This window comes from Ursus arctos, unplaced genomic scaffold (genome assembly GCF_023065955.2).
Source record: "Ursus arctos isolate Adak ecotype North America unplaced genomic scaffold, UrsArc2.0 scaffold_24, whole genome shotgun sequence".
NCBI lineage: Eukaryota > Metazoa > Chordata > Mammalia > Carnivora > Ursidae > Ursus > Ursus arctos.
The window spans coordinates 702,215-725,937 of NW_026622919.1; the positions used below are offsets into that span (position 1 = coordinate 702,215).

A 23,723-nucleotide genomic window follows, 5' to 3' on the forward strand; every position below is an offset into this window, starting at 1 on the left:
GGGAGCCTGCTTCTTCCTCTCCCACTCCCCTGCTGTGTTCCCTCTCTCGCTGGCTGTCTCTCTGTCACATAAATAAATAAAATCTTAAAAAAAAAAAAAAAAGAATAATATCCAACTGCTGTTATCAACTGCCCTAAGACTGTGCCCCCGGGGGGGGGGGGGGTCCCTTCCTCCCCACTACTGATATTTGGGGTTGGATCATTATCTGTTGGGGGAGGGACTATCCTGTGCATTACGGTATTTTTATCAACGTCCATGGCCCTGGCCCACTAGATGCCAGAAGCAGCACCCCCTCCCAGTTGTACCAACCTAGCATGTCTCTAGATATTGCCAAGTATCCCAGGGAGGGGAGGGGGCCATGGTAAGAACCACTGTTGTACTCTGATACCTTTCACTGCATAAGACACATAAGCACTCTGTCCCAAATGACAAACTGCAGCAAAAGCCAAATAATGTCTAAAATCCCTATGGAATTCTCGGCAGAACACCAAACATACACTCTAGAAATTGATGCATACAGGAAAGGCAGCTAGCTAGCTAGCTTGCATGCTTGCTTGCTTTCTGGAGAGAGAGTGTGCCCACAAGGGGTTGGGAGAGGGAAGGAACAGAGGGAGAGAAGAATCTTAAGCAGACTCCACAATGACCACAGAGCCTAATCTGGGGCTAGATCTCATGACCCCAAGATCAGGACCTGAACTGAAATCAAGAGTTGGACACTTAACTGACTGAGCCACCCAGGCACCCCAGGAAAGGCAGGTTTCTAAAAAGTGCTTCCTAATCTCCCCATGTGGGCACTTCCTGGGATGACAGCAGTTAGCATCTTGCCATGGTGTTCAAATTGCTTCAGATCATAAACAGTGATGTGTGCCTTCAACAAGCCCTGGTGTATTGTTTCATATTAAAAAAAATCCTCATCAAAAACTGGGGCCAGAAGTGTGAGAACTGACTTACTATATTATCATTATTTAAGATACTGTAAACTGCTCCAAAACCCAAACATAAAAGAAAACATGAGCTATGCAGAAATGTTAAACAGATAAGAATACTATCCAAGATGTCAATGTCTTAATTAAAAGCTTCCTTATTTTAGAAACCATCTTTTCTTCGTTAAAAAAAAAAAAAAAAAAAGCCAAATACCCTTGGGGCGCCTGGGTGGTGCAGTCGTTAAGCGTCTGCCTTCGGCTCAGGGCGTGATCCCGGCGTTATGGGATCGAGCCCCACATCAGGCTCCTCCGCTATAAGACTGCTTCTTCCTCTCCCACTCCCCCTGCTTGTGTTCCCTCTCTCGCTGGCTGTCAAATAAATAAATAAAATATTAAAAAAAAAAAAAAAGCCAAATACCCAAATACCTTTGTCCTCAGCAAAACAAGAATTGTTGCATTTTCACAATGGAAATATCTGTTGTTAGTATAACAGCCTCATCTTCTGGAATATTTCCGCCACTTATGCATGAAGCTTTGCTGAGCTTCTGCAACTATGGATTTAGATGGGACGTACTGGTAACTGGGGGAGTCAAGTCTGACTGGAGCCCCATCACTAGACAGATGAACAGCACTTGAGAATGTTGACGTAACAGTAACATCCTAAATCAGCCCTCAGTGGGTACACCTATTTCAGATATATACCAAGCGATGACAGCTCTGTGCCATTTCCAGGAGGATACAAACACATACAGGACCTGGTCCCCACACCATGGAAGACCAGCAGAAAGAAACTTGAGCGAGGTGAGTTACAGCACAAGATGATGAAGAGGGAACATCTCTGCCTCCCTTAGCCAGATAGCACAAGGGGGCGGGGGGCCTGCTAGTCCTGAGAACAGGCTCCACAACCTACTACTAAGGGTCCTGAGCACCGATGTCAGCCTGGGAAGCACTCAGGTGACTTGACAGGCCTGCAAGGGAGCCCAGCTTCAGGTCTGTACTGCCTCCCAGGAAGAAGCCATAGCCCAAGCTTCAAAAGTATATGTGGTTCCTTACACCTCAATAAAAAAACAGTTCTAAAAAGAAAAACAGTGCATTGTAAACTACAAAGTTCTTCAACTGAGCAGAGAAGCCAGCCCTAATTTCCAAAACAACAGTTTGGCCAATGGCATTAATGAACAAGTATCCTTCAAATCAGACCAGAAACAGAACACAACTTTTAACCAGTTCCCTTCCCTGACTTTGCATCCAAGGCAGAGACACTTTTCCTTTTCCCCTGAATGAGGAAAGGTTTGTGGTGATGCTTACAATTTGGAAGGGAACAGAACCAGAACAGAGGCTTCAAGAGGGAGGGCACCCCCAATGGACTTCTCCTGGCCCAGCCTGCTGGGCAACACCAACCACTCCCACGGCCTGTTCTTACGCTTAGGTGCTAGGAAGGAGGGGGCAACTTCTCCCAGCTGAAGAAACTTCAAGCTTGACTCACTACTCCAAGAGGCCCCAGATCAATTTACTACAGGCATGTGTGCCTGTGCATAGAGCTATGAGCAAGTTGAAGAGTGCCGGCCCTCAGGAACATTGCTGCCCTTGTGTCACATTTTCTGGCATATTAAGTCCTCATGGGCCTCTTCACACCAGGACACTGTGATGGACAAAACACATGCAGCCCCTGATGTAGCAGGGACACAGACACAGGGCTAACTGTGTCACTCAACGTCAGACAGTGGTCATCCCATGTTACACATGAGAACGAAAATTCAAACAGGTTAAGTGGCAGGGGTGGAATCTAGCCCCAGGGTGTCCAGCTCCAGAGCCCATCCTCACCACCTCCTGATACAGTCAGTACATATACGACCACTGCAGGTTACAGGTCCTGCATCATAGGCTTGTTTCTCAAAATGCATTACGAATTCAAGTTATTTTAAATCTAAACTGTCTTAAACCACTCATTAAACATTAAAATAAACTGAGTTTTACCCCTGGAAGAATTACTACATACTAGGTAAAGTAGAAGTTAACCCAGTTGTTGGGTTATTTTTAACTTAGTAAATTAACAGTTATATTAAAATAGTTGCCCTGTGCTCCCAATATCTACAAATCAGTGATAAAATATATCTCAGTTTGGCAAACGAAAGCATATTATAGCTTTTAAAGAAAAGCACACAGTGGTCATTAAAAGCAATTAATTTGTACGCCGAGCACTTTTCAAAGTGCAATGCACCTCTGTCCCTCTACTATGTATATGCCACTACACGCCACCTGCTCCTGGGTTCTGGAGTCCAGCCATCTTGGTTCCCTGCTCTCAGCTTTGTATACAAGTTGGTCAGTCTTGGGTCATAAAATGAAGGCATCTCAGCCAACCCCACAGCCCTAGAACAAGAAAACACAACAGACCTCACTAGCAGGTCTGCTCTGGTCTTCAAACAAGACATCCCCATTGGATCTTCTCCTACCGGAAACCCTGTCCTTCACACCTTGTCTGTGTCCGCTCTGGGGGCCAACCAGGCCTCGGCTGTGCCTCTCGGGATTCCTTCACCCAGTTAGCCCTGGTGACCCACAGGGTCTCCACTCCTCCTAAGCCTACTCTTACCTCCACCCTCCTTACAATAGCCCCCTACCCCACAAGCCTCTTACACCCTCACTTCCCTTCACTCTCCAGTCCCACACCCAGCTGCCTTCCTCATCCTCCAAGAGGTCCTGATCACCAAGCCTATGGCTCCCCGTGGAACATGACATTGGTGACATTTGAGTCACTGCACTTTCCTGAGGCCATCTCCTCTCCTGGCACTCTTATTCTCCTCTTTCTATTACTGGTATTCTCTGGGAACCTCAGTTTTGTCCCATCCCCACTTCTAAGCATGACCAAGTCAATGTGAGTTCTTTCAGTTCTTTTCTTGGAGTCTTCACCTGGAAAGCTCCAGAAGCCACTCCCTGCTCACCTCTCTCCAGTTCTAACCTTTGAGGATGCTATCCCTGATTTAATGAGAAAGTCTTCAAACGTGACATTACCAAACTTAATCTGCAAGTTAAAACATGCCATACAAGAAAGAAAGAAACGCTGTATCACAAACTCATTGGCAGGTAATTTAGCACAGGAACAGGGTCGCTTTTCTAAATAAAAACAATTGTAGTTTCACATGTTAAACAGTTTGGGGCAACAGCAAATTCAACCTGTTCTATTTATGTTTGGCTATTAGATATTCTAGGACCTTTCTGATCAAAAATACGTCAAATTCACTTGACATTTCAAAGTACTTGAACAACTGTTAAAGAGCTGCTTACTCTTATTTATGAATTATACTTAGTTTGCTACCGTGGCAACAGTAAGAGCAACAACACACCCAGACATTCCTGCCCAGCAGATCTTCCTAAAACATTTTATTGCCCACTCACGCACCAGACCAGGTCCCTAGACAAATAAGAACCCCGTCCTCAAAGAGGACATTCTTCATTCTGTCACTGACCATATTGAAAATGCTCCCCAACCAGACCCAGGCAAATCTCACACTCCACAACCAGGCCCAAGGTTCCTTCCGGCCTAAATTCCATGTTCTTCAGCACCAGGCTACTGGCCCAGGAACACCCATAAGGCCACCTCCACCTGCTCATTTTCAGGAGCGCCCCCCCCCCCCCACAGGTGGCCCACGGTTCTTCCACTGAGCCCACCCCAGAGAATTCCCCAGGACCAGTAACACCTGCACCTGCAGTGAGTTAGATGCTCCCGAAGAGGAAAACACCTTTGCGTATTTGTACACACAGCCCCACACACTTGGCTGAAAATCAAGGATTTGTGGAAATCACCTGTTTTCTGGAAAACCGCATGCCCTGGCACTCATGTGTATGCTCAGCAAACTCCCCACACACTTGAGGATCCCGGTTTTGCTCACCAACCATCATGGAAAAACCAAGATCTTACCCAAACTGTTTAAAATACAACAGCTGGGGCGCCTGGGTGGCTCAGTCGTTGAGCGTCTGCCTTAGGCTCAGGTCATGATCCCAGTATTCTGGGATCAAGCCCCGCATCGGGCTCCCTGTTTGGCAGGAAGCCTGCTTCTCCCTCTCCCACCCCCCCGCTTATGTTCCCTCTCTCGCTGCCTCTCTCTCTCTATCAAATAAATAAATAAATAAAATCTTTTTTTTTTTTTAAGATTTTATTTATTTATTTGACAGAGATAGAGACAGCCAGCGAGAGAGGGAACACAAGCAGGGGGAGTGGGAGAGGAAGAAACAGGCTCATAGCGGAGGAGCCTGATGTGGGGTTCGATCCTGTAACGCCGGGATCACGCCCTGAGCCGAAGGCAGACGCTTTAACCGCTGTGCCACCCAGGCGCCCCAATAAATAAAATTAAAAAAAAAAAAAAAATACAACATCCAACACACAGGATCACAGTCCTCATCTTTCTCTATTCCCCCTAAATTAACACATTATTTGCTATTTTAATAAAATGATAAATCATACTTTAAGCCTAAATTATTTATGTACTCTCCAAGTTCTGTGTATGTAAAGTTTTAACACCAGCTACAAAATACAAATTCACTCTAAAATTGGAATTGGACTAAAATCACTGTCATTCAAATAAGACACCAACCACGGACTGTCGTGTTTTTTTTAACTTGTACAGTGATTTTCAATTCAGTGGACAAATCTGCATAACTGCTCTAAATTACACATGCTTTCAAACTTATACAACTTAACTTTTTGACTTAAAAAGAACTTGTAAAACTATGTTTAGTTTCAAGAAAAAGATTTTTTAAAACAATTTATCTACATTTAGCTAGTACCAACTGTCTTTACACGGAACATGTAGGAATGATGTCTTACAAAAAGAGGTGCTACAAAGTTACCAGTTACCTACTTATTTCACGCTGTAAAAATGCCAAAACCCTTCCGTGAAAAAAATCCCTGGGCCCGTAAGAAGTGCAGGGCCCATGGAAGCCTTGGTGGCCCCAGATTCTCTTCCCCGTGCACAAACTGGAGGTGAAGGTCAGAGGCTCTGCCTCCACCGCACCGCGTCTTTTACTCAGCCCATCTTCGGGTTGCACTGTACCCCTCAAAAAGTCTGATTCCTGCTCCCTCACCAAAAGGTCAACTTATGATTAGCATGTCAACGTAAGCAGGTCTGACGACAGTAAGAGAATTTTCCTTAAAAACCTCAAAACCCTCAGAGTAAAGATATAAAAGCCTTTGTTGTGACATCAAGTTGTTTGTAAACAAACTGTCTGATTAAAGCAGCAGCTGCGGGGCCCCTACCACTGAGTTGACCCAGTCTGCAGCACACACAAACAGCCTTCCCTGAAACACGCCCATCGAGGTCTCAGAAACAGGTTAGTGCAACTCTCCAGACCGTCTGAACAACAGCACAGCACACACGCACAAAAATCAAGGAATTAAGAAAAGTTAACAGCTCTTATCAGCATCTCCAGCAACTGAAAGCAGTTAAAAACTTTGTGGACAAAGGCTCTATTTGCAATGATCTAGAAAGGAGCCCCTGCGGACTAATTAGCATTTCCTAGACAGCAAGTTTGTTTTTCAAGCAAAGTAAATGGTAACTTCATAAAACCAGAGAACCAAGCTAAATCGCTTTTGTAGTGAGGCCGACAACCCCCATGAAGCTCACCTAACACCCTATGACACTTTATAGTTTCTAAATAATGGACGAACTGAAAAGCAAAGTCCTATAAGAAGTATCCAGTTTTCCCCAAATTTTAAGGTGCAGAGAGCGGATTTTAAAATGTATCATGCTTGAAGAGTCTGCAATTTTTAGGTTACTAAAAATACGACGGGGGAAAAAGCAGTCCTTGCAGCTCAAAACATACACTTAAAATATTTCACTACTGAAAACCTGAAGCACAAAAAGGAAGTATCAAGCAACCCATCACTGTTAAGGCTCGGATTTTAAGCGAAGACTATGCGGATTTTAGTGTGGGGCTGCTGCCCCACTGGACTGTGCCGCGTCTCCAGTGCTACCTACACGCTGGTTATGAACAATATAGGCGAGGTCCTAGAAAGGCTGCATCGGCCCACGTGCACAGCTGCCCGGGCCTCCGGCTGCGGGAAGGGGAGGCCGGTCCGCGTCCCGCTCGTGGGCCGGGGCGCCGGGGTCGTGGATCGGGATCTGGCCCGGCTGGTGGGTCCAGGTGTAGGTCCTGGCCGTGGACAGGACGGGCAAGGCCAGGGCTGCGGGTCTGGGTCCGGATCCGCGTCCTCCCCGCGGGCAGGACCGGGGCCGGGGGCGGATGCCGGGGCCGGGTCCGCACGGCTCGCGCGGGTCGGCGGCCCCGCCGGCCAGGCCGCCGCCCCTGGCCCCCTCCCCCGCCCCCCCGCCCGCGGGCCCCCGGCCCCACTCACACGCGCGGCAGCTGCAGCGGCGGCGCCCCGCGCCTCTGGAACACGCCGTCCACGAACACGCCGTTCTTGCCCAGGCAGCGCAGGTAGAAGTCGCCGCCGGCGTCGGGCCCGGGCTGCGCGGACGGCTCCGGGGCCGCCCCGCCATGGCCGCCGCCGCCCGGGGGCGTGAAGATCTCGAGGTGGCGCCGCGAGATGAAGCTCGAGTGGCCCATGCTCACGTCCACCGAGCCCTGCGACGAGTTGCGCCCGATGGTCACCGAGCGCTTCTTCATCAGGTACTCGAACTCGCGGCCCTCGAGGCGCGCCACGGCCCAGCCGCCCGGTGGCGACCCTCCGCCCGCGCCCCCGCCGCCCCCGGCCCCGCCGCCCGCGGGAGGCCCGCCCGCGCCCGGGAGCGCCGCGGCCGCCGCCATGGGCCTGCGAGGGCCCGGGCCGCCTTCCGCCGCCGCCGCCGCCGCCACGGAGCTGAGGGCCGCGCGAGGCCGCCGGCCGGCGAGCGACGAGCGGCGGCGAGGGGCGGGACACGCGCGGCGCGCTGCGAGCCGGCGGGCGCCGCTGACTGACGGCCTTACCGGCCAATGGGGGCGGTGCACAGCAGTGGGGCTACCGGCGGCCGGCCAATGGCGAGGCACGCCGGCCGAGCGCCCGCACGTCCGGCCGCGGCGCCCGGCGCAGGCGCGGCTTCCAGCGGCCTGGAAAACCCGGAGCAGAGCATGGCTGGCGCGGAGCTTCGGGGCCCGCTCACGGCGGGTCGAGGTTGTCGCGGGCTGGGCGGGGGGCGCGTGACGTCTGCCCCGAGGAGCCGCGGCTCGAGCCACGAGGTGGGTGGCGCGCGCGTGGCCTGCGCTGGCATCCGCACAGCCTTGGGCAGAGCTGGAAACCGCCTCCACTGCGGAAGGTCCGCGGGAGACCACCGACGGCCCAGTCAGCTCCGCGGTGCGGAGACGGGAGGCCGGGGGCGCAGGAGACGGGAGACGCGGGGTCGATGGCGCCGGGCGCGGAGGCCGGGGTTGCGGGAGGCCGGGGGTTCGGGGGGCCGGGGATGCAGGGGCGCGGGAGGCCGGGCGGGGTGCGGTGGGCTGGGGGACGTATCTCCCCTGGGTGCTCGAGCGCCCGCGGGAGGCATGGGTACCCCACCCCGACGGAACTCTGACTTGCTTTGTGGACGATCCGTGCTCGCAATTTAGCACAACGTTTTTGAGCTAGGGGTATGGCGGAGTGTCCTAGACAGAGAAAGAAGTTTCATTAAGTATTTATGCATTCGTGGTCTCGAGACAAGTATGGAAATGGTAAGTGGGGGAGCCTCTCATTTAAAAACAAAATAAAGAAGTGCCGGGCTGGCTGGTCGGTAGAGCATGCGACTCGACCTCCCGGTTGTAAGTTCGAGCCCCACAGTCGGTGTAGAGATTACTTAGAAATAAAGTCTTTTAAAAAATAACAAAATACAGTCGTTGAAAAAACGAGCATATGATCGAGTATCAGGAGTGTTTCCAAATCACTGATGACCGTGACTGTGGAGTGTGCTGTAGCCTTCCTTGTGCGTTAGTGCACACAGCCCTCTACCTGGCTTCCAGAAGCTTCACTGTGATAAAGCTGTTGATGGTGTTTGGAGTATGTACTGTATGCTGTTAGCAAACTTACACGAGGCTGCGTGAAACCCCTCACGGCTTGGTCCGCAGCGGGTGTCCGTCCTGCAGGGAACCCAGACTTGCAGCTATAAAGAGGATGAGCTTGTAGCGGTGTGCAGATGTGTTTCAATTACGTCCTTGCAGTGTAGACACAAGGCACCTTGATAAAAGTTAGGTAATGCCAAGCCCTAAGCAAGTAGAAATGGTAAAGATCACACAGTTCTGAGAAGAAAATTCACCACGTGCTGGGACAGCCAGGAAAGGCTTCACATCAGAGGCAGGGCCTTCCATCCATTCCAGTGCTTGGTAAGCATCCACTGTGTACCAGGCACAGATCAGGGTTGCACAGAGAGCAACCAGGCAGCTATGTCCCATCAGCGTGTGTGAAAGGAAGCCAGCACGCAAGACTGCTTGTGACGGAGGGGAAAAGCAGCAGCCACAGATGCTCAAAAGGTGGGCAACCCGCTGCTCTTTACGCAAGAAACTGAAGGCAGAGATGTGGAAGACACACACCCAGACTCTTCACAGAGATTTGCTCTTTGTTTCAGAAGATGTGTCCTGAGCACTAGTTTATGCCAGACACATGTGGAAGAAGAGGGCCGATGGTTACGGAGGATCCACGGTGCCCATGGGACTACTACACAGGACAGCCAAAGAGTGGCGCCTGCGGAAAGGTGGAGTTGGGCGCCAAGAGGGGAGCAGGAGGGACAGAGGCGGAGGAGACGTCTGACCTGACGCTGGAGGACCCGCAGGCACCTGTGGGCAAAGAGCAGGGACATCAGCTCTGGGGAGGGAGCAGACTGGGTGTGTCCCGGGCAGAAGGCCCATGAATGACGGGAGGAGAAACACGGAGCATTTTGGAAGGCTTCTCATTTAGGAAAATGGGAAGCCAGGAGGCAGTTCAAGCAATGATCCAGTTTAACTGTTAAAAATGTCAACCTTTTCGCCACGCATGCCAAAATTGAAAACAAGGAGACCCATTTGTGTCTCTTGTAATGATTCAGGTTACGGAAAGCAATAGCTGGATGGGCCCACGGTCCTCAAAGCTTTTTGCATAGTATCTAACAAACTAATTTTGTGAAATCTTGTAATCCCCCCTATTTAAGATAATAGCAAAAATTTCCATCATGTTTAAATAATTGTGGTAGATGTAATTTCTCAAATATTATAAATATTGACTTCTAAAATAAATCATGGCATCATTCCTTAAAGGTATGAAATGGATCCTGAATGCCATTGTGATTTGAAACCCACTAGCATTTATAAACATATAAACAGTCTCTTGGTTAACAAGTTTTATTAAATCCTTTACACCTGGGGCGCCTGGGTGGCTCAGTCGGTTAAGCATCCGACTCTCGGTCTCAGCTCAGGTCATGGTCTCAGGGTCATGAGCTCGAGCCCCATGTCAGCCTGTGTCGGGCTCCATGCTTACTGTGGAGTGTCTCTCTCCCTCTGCTCCTCCCCCCACTGTTGCTCTCTAGCTCTCTCAAATAAAAAATCTTTCTAAAAAATCCTTTACTCCTAATTTCCATTCAAATTCCCCCATAAATTTAATCCTAAATACAGTAAGTGTTTATGCTTGAGTATTTATTCATGAGATTATTTACCCCTGGACACACACACACACACAGATGTACGTTAATTTGCAATTCCTGCAAATGTAAAGGTCATGTTAAAACATTTCTCTTGGATTGAATTAGTATTACAACTATTGTTAACATAATTGATGAGAGCAATATAAATATATGCAGGTTTGGATTAAGACTAAAAAGTTGAGTATATTGGAGATTTATCTCTTAATATGTCCAGGGCTTTTTTCCCTTCAACACCTAGTTCATATATCCAGTGATGAGAATTGCTGGAGGCAGGGCACAGAACCAGTATTATCCTTATTTTTCATAAATGCATACACATAAGTAAACAGAACTAGAGGAAGTCTCATTATAACGACCTAACACTGTTCTTTGAGCCTCTTCTAGTTGCAGGTGCTACATGAGGGGGAGGCCTTGCAGGACTGGGAGGCTCTGGGTCTCGGTGCAGCCCGGGAAGTGCTGAGACACCACAAAGGCCACACCCTCGGAGAAAGGGCTACACACCAGTTGTAAAGGAGAAAGCAAAATACCTGAAATGAAGAGCTCATTGAATTTTCTTTTTTCTTTTTTTCTTTTTTTTTAGATTTTATTTATTTATTTGACAGAGAGACAGCCAGCGAGAGAGGGAACACAAGCAGGGGGAGTGGGAGAGGAAGAAGCAGGCTCCCAGCGGAGGAGCCTGATGTGGGGCTCGATCCCATAACACCGGGATCACAGCCTGAGCCAGAGGCAGACGCTTAACAACTGAGCCACCCAGGCCCCCAGCTCATTGAATTTTCTGAACACCAGATTGGATACAGCTGAAGAGAGGATTTTTCAACTCAAAGTTCCATCTGTAGAAGTTATCTGAAAACAGAAAAAATTAGAATGAGAAAGAAAGATAACAGAAAGGAATATTAGGAACTGTGGGACAAGATCAAATGGTCCAGCGTGCATAAAGTTGGATGCCCAGAAGGAAGGGAAAAGAAAATGGAGTGATAGAAATATTTGAAGAGAGAATGTGTAAGAATTTTACAAATTGACCCTCAGATCCAAAAAGCTTGGCAAACCCTGAGGAGGACAAATTCAAAGAAAAACACTTGGAGGTATATCACAGTTCAACTTCTGAAAACCAAAGGTAAAAATAAAAGGCCTAAAAGGAGACAAAATTTATTTTTTTTTTTAAGATTTATTTATTTATTGTAGAGAGAGCATGGGAGAGTGGGGTGGGGGCGGAAGGGCGGAGGGAGAGGGAGAGAGAATCCCAGGTGGACTCCCTGATGAGTGCAGAGCCTGATGTGGGGCTCGATCTCATGACCCTGAGAGCACAATCTGAGATGATGACATGAGCTGAAACCAAGAGTTGGATGCTCAACAGACTGCGCCACTTAGGGGCCCCTAAAAGGAGACAGAAATTTAAGAGACGCGGGGCGCCTGGGTAGCGCAGTCGTTAAAGCGTCTGCCTTCGGCTCAGGGCGTGATCCTGGTGATCCCGGATCGAGTCCCACATCAGGCTCTTCCGCTATGAGCCTGCTTCTTCCTCTCCCACTCCCCCTGCTGTGTTCCCTCTCTCGCTGGCTGTCTCTCTGTCACATAAATAAATAAAATCTTTAAAAAAAAAAAAAAAAAAGAAATTTAAGAGACACATTACATTCAGGGAAATTGAGAATGACTTTTCAAGAGCAGTGGGTGCCAGAAACAAAAAGACGGCATCCACAAAACGCCAAAGGTCAGGCGGTCCCTGAGACCAGTATCCAATACCTAACAAAACATCCTTCAAAAACTAAGGTGGTCATTCATTTTTAACATCTGTAATAAAAGGCATTTTCAGACAAACAAAAGCTGAAAACTGTCACCAGAAGAGCTGGCCTTCAGAAAAACACTGGCGTTCTTCAGGCCAGAGGAGAGTGACCCCAGTGGAATCCCAGATCTGCCCTAAGGAATGAAGGACACCAGAGGAGATGACGGTATGGGTGACTAGAAAAGACATTTAAAATAATTTACCTATTTTTAAAAAGATTTTATTTATTTGACAGAGAGTGCACAAGCAGGGGGAGCGGCAGGGGGAGAGGGAGAAGCAGACTCCCCATGGAGCAGGGAGCCCGCTGTGGGGCTCGATCCCAGGACCCCAGGATAGTGACCTGAACTGAAGGCAGACGCTTCACCGACTGAGCCACCCAGGTGCCCCTAAAATAATTTCTTTAAAAATTATTGGATGAATGCTTAAAGCAAAATTTAAAGTCACGTGTCGGGGGTGCTCATTCCCTGCCATATACTGGGAGTGTCCTGTCCCAGCACGTGTCCAGTAGGGGAGCCGTGTCCCCAGGGGGCTCGCGGGCACTGCCAGTGTGGCTAGTGTGACTAGGGAGCCGAACTTTAAAGTGGTACTTGGTTATAATTAATGTAACTTGATGTTTAAATCGCCACACGTGGCTAGTGGCTACCAGGTGAGACCATGCAACCCTGAAAAATAAAAAATACGATTGCCAGGGGCGCCTGGGTGGCACAGTCGTTGGGCGTCTGCCTTCGGCTCAGGGCGTGATTCCGGCATTATGGGATCGAGCCCCACATCAGGCTCCTCTGCTATGAGCCTGCTTCTTCCTCTCCCACTCCCCCTGCTTGTGTTCCCTCTCTCGCTGGCTGTCTCTATCTCTGTCAGGTAAATAAATAAAATCTTTAAAAAAAAAATATGATTGCCAGAGAACAAAAGGTTAGGACGTAAAGTCGGTGTTATTTCACTGTTTCAAGGTTCTTATGTGGCTGATCAGATGCTGTATGATTTCAAAGTGAACTGTGGTAATTTCTAGCTCAGCCACTAAGTAAGTATAAATGTATATATTACATATAATGTTATATAATAGCCTATATATAAAAAATACAATAGAGGAGATAAATAGAATTTTAAAAATATATGAATCGTCCAATAGCGGCAAGAAAGAAGGCAAGAAGATCAGATGGAACAAATATAGTACGAGGTAGGGATTTTAAACCCACTGTGTCAATCGTTATATTAAATGTAAATGCACGGGACACTACAATTAGAAGCCAGAAACTTGGAGTAAAAAGAAAAAAAAAACCCACCTGACTTAGGAGTTTACAAAATACAATTTCAATCTAAAGACCAAGACAAGCCAAAGTTACAAGGATGCCAAAAGAAGCATCATTCAAACATACACTGTGCGATCGCTGGGGACACTGACATGAGACTGGGCCACCTTGGGTCAGGACTGTTAGGAGAGACTGGCCCGCAGTGATACAGTCAACTCAGCAGGAAAATGCAAGAATCCTGAGTGCATATCAGAACATAACTTCCAGGGCGCCCAGCTGGCTCAGTCGGTGGAGCATGCAACTGGATCGCAGGGTTGTGGGTTCGGACCCCGCACTGGGTGTAGAGACGACTTAAGGAGATGAACTCTTAAAAAACAAAAACAAAAACATAACTTCCAAATGCTCAAAGCAAAAATGGACAGAACTGAAATGAGAAACAAAGGAACCCACAGACATGGTTCAAGATGTTAACCCTCGGCTATGTAGTTATTAGAGCAAGCAGGAAGAAAAGTCTAGAAGGAAAAGAGAGTAGGATGAAGCCTGGCCCTTCCAGTGCTAATGCTGGGCAGGCCTGGCTGGAGAAGGTGCTGTCAGAAGTGTGTGTTGGTTAACAAGCACTGCAGCGTTTGCTGCTTGCCGGGTACTGCTTTAAGGACCTTTCTAGATACTGATTCAGGCCGTCCTCATGACACCTGTATTTGACGGATGCTGTGATGGCCTGCGTATCCCACTCGGGCAGTGGCAGGCACAGGGAGGTTAACCTGCCCACCCCAGGACAGCCTGTACTGCTCTACACCGCTTCACATGGAGAGGCAAAAGTAAGGCCGCCTCCACATGCCCCTAACAGTAAAAAGGGGTGCTTATTAATGTTATAATTGTGAATTTTGATAATCTTTAAAAGACAAAAATTCAGAGCAAAATCCAAATCCAGCACTGCAACTGGTTTCATTTAAGAAACCCGTACAACCTGTGATTGAAAGTCCTGTGGCCCTAAGCACATAACCCCACATTTCAGCATTTCTGCCTGAGCTGAAACACCTTCATCGGGAGAAAGCCAGACCCAGCAGTCTGCATGTCCTGCACATGGAGAGTCTCCCTGTCCAGCCCTTGCCCAAGTTTCCATGTCCTCCCACTACGCCCGAGTGGTGTGGGGGACCTGTGTCCACCCCAGCAGCTGGGCTCTGCCCACAGCTCCCCACCCAACAGCTCCCTTCCCTGTTTATTCCCACGTCCCACCCTTGTTCATACAGTTCTGCCCACACGCAGGTACCACCCCCCATCGATCCAGTTCCCTCTGGCACTTGAACGACCTGAGGGTTAGGGGGACCAACTCCCAGCACTGTCAAAACTGGGTATAACTTTTGACTCCCCCAAAACTTTACTAATAGCCTACTGTTGAGTAGAAGCTTTATCAATAACATAAATGGTTGATTAACAATACGTTGTATGTTAAACGTTTCCTATACTGTATTCTTACTAAAGAAAATAAGCTAGAATAAAAAACTTAGTGAAATCAGAAGGAAGAGAAAATACATTGGTACTGTACTGTATTGAAAAAAATCCACCTGGAAGTGGACCTACACGGTTCAAACCTATATGGTCCAAGGGTCCGCTGTGTTCCCCCATTGTGGCAACACTGTGGATTTTGTAACCTGTGTGTGTAACGGTTATTTGACATTTAGTAACTAAGGGCTGCTGATGTTTCTTGCTGCCTTCCTTTCATTGTTACTTAGTTTCTGTAATGTGTGCCCCGTCTTCCCAGCTGCGGAGACCTCCATTTATACTTCTGAGCCATTCAGTGCCATGCCCGTGACAGACTCTCAGTACTTGTCTCCCCCAGGAAGTCATGTAACTCCATTCATCTGACTTGGCTGCCAGGTGCTGCTTCCAACTTGTCCTTGGCTGTGGAGAACACGGAGAAAACACATAGTCTTATTTTGGCCAAGCTTTCAGAGAAAATCTAAGATATATTCATGAAGATATGGCCATGCTGATAATCGATAACGTAAACTTAAAAAGTATCATCATGGATGTAAGCGCTATATTAAATAAATGATAAATTTCACATTTTCTGGTTTTCTTTTCAGAAATACAAGTACCACAGTGTAAAAAATCATATAACCATAGACTCCCCGCTACCCAGCCTTCTGAGAAGAATGAACTGTACGCCCTGGGCTCGAGGGCAGGAGTAGGCTGTTGGCGCGTTCCTCCACCAGCATCTGCACAGCACTGGGCAGGCAGTAGGTATTTCGTACGTATGCCACATCGCGGAGCTGAACTGAGGTCTACTTGGTCAAGAAATCCAAATTTATATGATTATGAAGTTTCACATAGTTGTGATGCAATCCCAACATCACAACGACCTGACATCAAAACCCTACTGGTGCGACCTGCTCTTCTTGACCATTCAGCAGGTGTTGGGGGGGGGGGTCTCTCGGTGCCCATAAGTATAATTACCAATACCATTTTTTCACTGTCATGGTACATACAGAGAAGTACCTGTCAATATAGAGCTCAGCCCAACTGGTTTAAGTGACCACATTGGTATAGATCACTAAACAAACGAAACGGATTCTTGAATATTGATTTGCTAAATTTATGCCCTGTTCGAACTATAGAGTAAGTATCATCTCAGTCAAAACCTCGACTGGCTTTTTTGTAGAAATTGACAAGCCAATTTTCATATTCATATGGAAATGCAGGGGACCGAGGAAAATCAGAATGAGCTTGGAAGAGAACCACACTGAAAGGTTAGTGGCATATTAATATAAATCAATAGAGAGCTGTGGCAGCTATAGGCACCAAATGAATATAAGATGCTTTCTCAAATTTGTCTTTTAAAGAGAAGATTGTGGTGATCTATAAGCTGTAGCCAATAAAGCTATCGTAACCAAATTAATACAAAGCTGTCCTCGAGCTGGTGCTATTGGTATAAGACTACACAAGTCAGTGGGACTAAATAAAAGGTCCAGAAATAGACCTCCACATACAAAATCAATTGATTTTTTAAAACTTTTTAAGATTTTATTTATTTATTTGACAGAGAGAGAGCACAAGCCAGGGGAGTGGGAGAGGGAGAAGCAGACTCCCCACGGAGCAGGGAGCCCAATGCAGGGCTCGATCCCAGGACCCTGAAATCATGACCTGAGCCAAAGCAGATGCTTAACCAACTGAGCCACCCAGGCGCCCCCAGAATCAGCTGATTTTCAACAAAGGTGTCAACGTTATTTAACAGGGAAGGGAAGTGAGACTTACGTACGTGTTTGGTCTCTGCCCCTAGTTCCTGACACAGAGCTCCTAAATCCCTTGGAATTTCCTATGTGATAGGAGCATCTTTTTTTCTGATGAGGTGAGGGAATGGGCTCCTAGTTGGGGGATGGTCACCAGGATGAGAAGTTGGAACATTCAGCCCCATCTCTCATCCTCTGGGAGAGGGACTGGAGGTTGAGTTAATAGTCTGCTACGAAACTTCCATAAAAGTCTCTTTAACTATGGGGTTCAGAGAGTTTCTAGGTTTGTGGAAGGATGACATCCCCCAATCTTATAGGGACAGAAGCCTTGTACCTCTGGGGTCTCAGAACCCAAACACTGAAAACCATAGAAGGGAAAAGTCGATAAATCAGAATTATGAAAAATTTTTACATTTTGCTCCTCAAAAGACTATGAAAATATGAGCCCCAGACTGAGAAAATATCCACAATACATATACTGTACAAGAGTATCTAAATAGAGGGGCGCCTGGGTGGCTCAGTCGTTAAGTGTCTGCCTTTGGCTCAGGGCATGATCCCAGCGTTCTGGGATCGAGCCCCACATCAGGCTCCTCCGCTGGGAGCCTACTTCTTCCTCTCCCACTCCCCCTGCTTGTGTTCCCTCTCTCGCTGGCTGTCTCTATCTCTGTCGAATAAATAAATAAAATCTTTTAAAAAAATAAAATTACATTTTAATTAAGGTTGCAAAACATAACTGGATCGCTTAAAAGGCCAAAAATTGGTAAAATGTTTTAAATTCCATCTGATTTTAGGAAAGAGTGAGCTTTATAGATGAATACATACATTCCTAATTGAATTTCATCCTAAACACATGAGAGCTTTAGAGAGAAATCTCATAATACCAATTTTTAAAAGAAAATTGTTAAATTTACTGATAGTAACTGGACCTGAAAGTGTTTCTAAGGCATCCTTCATCAAAATCTCTTCTCCACAGACATCCCTCAGGGGCTTCAGAGATGGGGAGAGGCACATTCCCACCTGGTGTGCTCCGGGGGCAGGAAGAGGGTCGACGGGGGTCCCCAGATGTGCCTCCCGCACACACGTCGTGGAAGCTATCGCAGAGGAGCTGCGGGTATTTACCTGCTTGGTCAAGGCAGTGCTCCCAGAAAGGCAGCCGTCAGAAGGTGACCAGAGGGCGGACAGGCCCTACACAAGTTGCCATACATTCCTGTGTTCTCCATCATGTTTATCTGAGTTTGAGAAGAGCACTAGGGATGGCCTGGTTGGGGGCAGGTGTGAAGGCACGCGGCCCTTGCAGTGACTGGTGTCCCATGGCTGGCCACCCATACACCAGTTGGCCTTGGCACCAAGGTCCAGCTGTGTCTCCTCCTCCACGCCACCTTTCTGAATCTCTGTGCTGACATTGGTGTCCCCCAAAGGTGCACATGGAAAACATGCAAAATGCAGACTGTAGGACAGACGTGAATTAAACAGCACAGCTGAAGCTGGCTTCTGAACAGAGGGACCTCGTCGCCCCAGCTCAGCCATGTCTGGAGCTCCCTGCGGCCTCTCAGCATCCTGGGCATGGCTGGTCCTCCTGACTCCCGTGCTACTTGACCGCCCACGTGTGTGTTCACTGCCACATCCACTCAGCAAGCATTTCCTGTACCCGGCCTCATTCCTGTGCTGGAAGCCAAGGGCGCACCAAGAGCAAAGGGGCCACAGGCTGCCTGTCAGGCCAAGGAGGGGAGGAGGCCTGATGCCAGTCATCAGCACGCCCCACCTGGGGCAGCAGCTTCTCTCACAGAGAGTCAGTCCCTTCCCCGACACCCTCCTCCCACCACACACACGCCCAGCCCCCCACATGCAAGACCCCCGCTTCCATCAGCCACCCTGACACCTGCCAAGCAGTGAGAATTGCTCCTTCCCCAGAGCCGCCTCATTCCCAGCTCGCGGTGGGACAGTCCTTGTGCGCGTATGTTCTCCTGCTGGGGCTCAGCCTCCGTGCAGCTCCCGATAGTTCTCAGCACCTGCCTGATGCAGTTAGTTTGGGAAAGTGATGTCATGAATACTGATTCCAATGGGTTGCCATTCGTTGACCCATGCAGAAACCTTCCTGAGTTTATGAGGGTCAGGATGAAACCCCTCCTCATCCTGGAGGTCTGTGAGCTATGGGTGGGGCATGGAAAAGAAAGCAGGCCGTCAGGACAGGTGCATGAAAGAGAGGTGATGCCCTGGACAGCATTCCGATGGCCCACATCAAAGCTGTACTGGGCACATGGCCTGGGCCCTTAGCCGCATATCCAAGCACCTAGCTAAGAGAAAAAACCCAAAAGCTTTAAAAACCCTTTAAAGCCTGGTTCAATTCAATAATACCTGTGGAGAGCTACACCCATTGGAGACAGACACTGCTTCATTTGGGAAATAAAAATACAAGAAAACAGAGATCCCGCCTCTAATGAATAGGTAACAAAAAGGGAAACACCACAATTTCAAAAAGTGGGCAAGGAGGATTTCTGATACTGGAGAGTGAATTACAGAGAATTACAGAGACTAGAAGAAACTCCATGGCTCTGGGCCAGAGGTGGAGCTCATTCCAACCTTCATGCAGACACATCACAGACGTACCTGCACCCACGGGTTTGTGCACACACCTGTACTTCCTGGCCGTGCAGCCCTAGATAGCACAGACCCAATGACACCGCACGGGTCAGTCTCTGCACCCCGAGATGGCACAGAGAGGGATGTCCCACAGGCCAGTCTCTGCACCCACAGACGGCATAGACACGGGGATATCACCTGCACCATGAAATACCAGCAAACACCACCCTCCAAGAAAAGAACCAGAACTCCTTGGAGAAACATGAGGGAACTGCCAAACTGTATTCCAAAGTAGCCACACCATTCTACGTTCCCATCGGCCGCATATGAGGGTTCCTGTTGCCCCACCTTCCCAACACATGGAAAGGGCAGCCTTGTTAGTGGGTGTGCTGCATTTCCCCAGGCTAAGGATGCTGGGCATCTTGTCTTGGGCTGACTGGCCATGATCAGAGCAAGGGTTTCTTGGTCACTGGTGTTGTTTTCAGGCCCAGAGAGATGTGCGTGTGTATGTGCTGAGGGGGCCTTAGTGGAGAGGGGAAGGTTGGAAGAGTGAATGGGTCCAGGTGCCTGCCTCCTGTAGGAAGGGAGTAGCTGGGATGGCCAGGTCGAGTCGATGGCTCTGATTGCTACTGCTGCTGCGAGCAACACTACGCCACGGCGGCTGCCCTTTTCAACCCAGTAGTGCCAGGTGTTGCTCTGTGCACTTCATGCACCCTAACTCACTAAACCCCAGCCACCACGGGCGACCATGGAGACGCTCACTCAGGATGGTGGGAGGGGAAGCCTGCCGTATGGGGTCACATGGCTGGGACTGGACCCCCGGCTGAGGTGAGCTGGCAGCATTAGGGGACAGGTCCTTTGCTCAGCTGGAATGTCCACTCCAGTGCCACCCCCAGGAAGCAGGGTAGAAGGTGAACATGGCCCTGCCTAGGGGCCTGCAGAGGAGGCTGTGGGAGGTGCCTCTTGGGGTCTGCAGTGCATTCCACCTAGCTGTGCAGCGGCCAGCCGCCTAGGTGCTCACCTGGCCAGAGGCTGCCCCAAGAGGGTCCTGTCCTCCAGCCCCAGACACCAGGAGCATGTGGGGTGGGGAGCAAGGTTTGAAATACTGAGCCAGCACAGTGCAGCATTCCCCCCAACTTCAGTCGTCCCACCTGAGTAAAGGACCTAACCTGTGAATGCAGGTCGGATGGGAGCACGCTGATGTAGGAACATATTCTGCGCAAGTAGCCCCCATCATCCCCGCAAATGTTCTCCCCTTTTAGTGTCTCCGAATGCCTGTGCTTGCAGGGCACGTCCATAGCAGCCCCGCTAGTACGCACGAAGTGGGAGAAGTCTTTGAGGCCAGCCAGTGCAGACCATATCTGCACATCTGCGGCATCTTGTCCAATGTCTGGAAGTTTCAGAAGAAATAACACTCGAACTGGTAATGACACAGCAAAAGGGCCCAAAGAAAGCAAAATGTCCCAGTGACGGAACTCCACGCGGTCACACGAGTCCTCGCATGTGCTGTGCGGTTATTCCATTACACTCCTCACAGAGCCCAACACTGCAGAGGAGCAATTTTCAAATGCATTTGAGCTGCACTGTGTTTGCCTTAAGTTCAGACTAACTTTGCCTGCTTTACAGTTACTGATCACAGGAAATCCAAACACAACCAGAAGGAAATACGTTACTGAAAGGAAAAGCTGAAATGAAAAGTATCGTAGACACCTCAAAAAATCAAGTGTATCACAATGGAAACCAAAAACACTAATGGTCAAAATCATGAAAGGAAAGAATCATGATAGCTTAGCTAAGAAAATATGAATAATGGAAATAACACAAAAACGAAAGATAACTCTGAGAACCAGGACACTCCTAAACAGGAAGCAAAAAAGCAGAAGGAAAGAAAAGCAGAAGGAAGATGGTCATGGACGGGAAACCATGATGCCGCCGTCCGGCAGGGACCCCCAGGGGCCCAGATCCGCTGACTCTGAATCCTGTAGACTTCATTGAGTACCATGATGCTGCGCTGCACCTGTTCCGATGAGCAGTAATCCCCCAACCACGTATCATGAAAAACTCATCTTTCGAATCATGACTCCGTTTACAGAGATCAAGTAAACGTATAATGGGCAAGAGATGCTTCTCAAAACATTTTTAAAGAACTATTTCTTAAGAAATTAGTTGTCCTGCATTTTTAAAAAAGATTTTAAGTAATCTCTACAGCAAATGTGGGGCTTGAACTTACAACCCCCGGACAAAGAGTCACACGCTCCACTGAGCCAGCCAGGTGCCCCTGAAAAAGCCATTTTTTAACAGGAAAACAGCTACGTGATGTTGACCAGCTTGTTCAAGTCTGAAGGTTGCCGATATTGTTTTGCTTGTAATTGATCCTCAGCACAGACATTGTATCTTCAGAACCCTCAAAAACCATGAAGGCTCCACAGAGCACGCAGACAACAGTGCTTACCTGGGTCACACACACATCACAGAAAAACAGTAGGATTCTTGAAGAGTGGAAAAAGAAAGGACACGATCCAATTAGTAAGATGCACGAATCTTAAACATGGAAAGTGGTTTCCCTTTTTTTCCTAGTCTGACGTGGAATACTGCCATCAACAGTGACACTCCGAGGCCGTTGCAGATTTAAGACCAGGCCCTGCATCCTGATGCCTGAAACACCCTGATGTCCTTCAGCTCATACAGCAGATTGGCCAAATCTGACAGCAGTGCTGAAGTGCAGGTTAGCACTGCCAGTAAGAGTGCAGAGCTGACAATCTTTTCTCTGAACTATTAATAATTTTTTAAAAAGCACAATTTGATCAACTCTGCTATGGGAAAGACTGAATTATCGTTCTATGCACTCTATAAAAATAGTGTTTGTTACCAAATCTTTGTCATATCAAGAGGCAAAGTCCGCATCAAAACATTTAGGAGAAAATATGTAGAGGTAGGTCAGGGGGTCCTGGGTGACTCAGTCGGTTAAGCGTCCGCCTTCCGCTCAGGTTGGTCCAGGTCGCTCCTGGGATCTGGGATCGAACCCTGCTTAGGGCTCTTATCTCAGCGGGGAGCCTGCTTCTCTCTCTCCCTCTGCTCCTTCCCCCTGCCGGCACCCTCTCAAATAATAAAATCTTTTAAAAATCAGGTAAATGTTTCATTAATTGTATGAAGTTAGTGGTTATTTCTCTGCTTTGTACAGTGTGCGGTTTATCACTTTTAAACTCACCTTCAAAGCTAATTTTCTGTTTTTCACAAAAAGGGTGCTCCAAAGTGCAGAGACTTCAGGCCCCACCCATCCTACGCCGGCCCAGTCCTCCCAGACCCGGACCTGCCGGTGGGCGAGGACCACAGGACCTGCGGGGCGGGGGCACGCTCCCGAGGGCGGGGCGTGGGGGTGCGTAAAGATGAGGGCGCAGAGTCTACACCGCCCTGGTGGGGAAGGCAGGCAGTGTTAGGTCGCCGCAGCCCTCCGAAGTCGCTGCGTTCCTTCCCGAGGCCGCGGGGGCCCTGCCGCCCCGCGTCCCTGACCCCCGCCCCTGACCCCCAGCCCCCTGCCGGGCCCCTAGTCCACCGGAGCGCGACAGCACGCAGCCTCGCCGCGCCCCGCAACCCCCGCACCGTTAGGTGCGCACGCGCGAACAGACGCGCGCCTGCGCGGGGTGGGGCGGCAGCGCGGGGACACCGCGACACGGACGTACGCGCGAGCACGTGACCGGCCGCCCACGTGACTGACGACGGCCGGGCGGGGCATGGCGCCGGCGTAGGCATTGAGCCCTGGGACGGGCTGGGTCGGCGGGCGAGGCCCAGGGCTGGCTGTTGCCGCCGCCGTCTCCGCCCGCAGACGCAGACTGTGACGTGGGCCCGGGTTGAATCAAAGGGCTCCTGCCCGCGAGGTGGACGTGGCTTAGCGCCGACCGCGGGCCGTGCTCCTCATTAGCGCCTGGGCAAGGTCGGCAGGCCTCACTGGCCTTGCCCCTGTACCCTCGCTTGCAGGACGGTCCCGAGATGCGCTCGGACGCCCCTTCCCAGGGCCGCTGCCTCGCCTTCACTGTGACGCGCGTGGTGTGGCCACGACCGGTGTCGCCGGGCTGCAGGGACCGTGGGGTCCTGAAGGGAAAGTACACTAGTCCAGGTCCGGAGTTAGGCTCTGTTCCGACGTAGCCTCGCGCGTCTCCAGCAGGGACGGCATCAGCAAGGTCACCTGCCTCTCGGGTGGCTGGCTGTCGCCCCCGGCGCCCCCCCAACCAGCCCTGGGGTTTGCAGTTGGCCCCTCAATCGTGTAAACAGGCGCCAGGGCAGCGTGGTGGGGAGTCCATGTTGTCGAGCCTTCTTCCTTGTCCCCAGGCCGATTTGGTCCGAGGGTTAATCAGCCGTCACGGGGATGGCAGGAGAAAAGGTCTGACGGACGTCTGTAG

The 23,723-nt window shown here is 49.5% G+C and overlaps 1 protein-coding gene and 2 long non-coding RNA genes across 6 annotated transcripts in view; 1 reads left to right on the plus strand and 2 right to left on the minus strand.

Moving 5' to 3' along the window:
* The window catches only part of FOXK2 (forkhead box K2), a 69,328-nt gene extending 61,646 nt beyond the window's left edge, over window positions 1-7,682 (minus strand). Inside the window, exon 1 of the mRNA XM_026483810.4 lies at window positions 7,270-7,682. Within this exon, the coding sequence (XP_026339595.2) occupies window positions 7,270-7,682 (413 nt within the window). The remainder of the gene's footprint in view (window positions 1-7,269) is intronic.
* A 236-nt stretch (window positions 7,683-7,918) lies between these two features.
* LOC125280954 (uncharacterized) lies at window positions 7,919-22,452 on the plus strand. 3 transcript variants are annotated; one of them, XR_008961226.1, is made up of 6 exons: window positions 7,948-8,090; window positions 9,446-9,571; window positions 11,073-11,606; window positions 15,604-15,756; window positions 16,179-16,266; window positions 17,720-22,452. It is a non-coding gene; the product is annotated as an uncharacterized LOC125280954 (long non-coding RNA). The 3 variants fall into 3 exon arrangements; XR_008961225.1 differs by having other exon boundaries at window positions 9,449-11,606; XR_007187793.2 differs by lacking the exons at window positions 9,446-9,571; window positions 11,073-11,606 and having other exon boundaries at window positions 7,919-8,090.
* LOC113244468 (uncharacterized) lies at window positions 11,042-22,858 on the minus strand. Of its 2 annotated transcripts, XR_007187795.2 has the most exons (4): window positions 22,535-22,858; window positions 15,289-15,418; window positions 13,643-13,882; window positions 11,042-11,335 (listed from the first exon to the last, which is right to left on the minus strand). It is a non-coding gene; the product is annotated as an uncharacterized LOC113244468 (long non-coding RNA). The 2 variants fall into 2 exon arrangements; XR_008961224.1 differs by having other exon boundaries at window positions 13,643-15,418.
* Window positions 22,859-23,723: the final 865 nt, after the last annotated feature.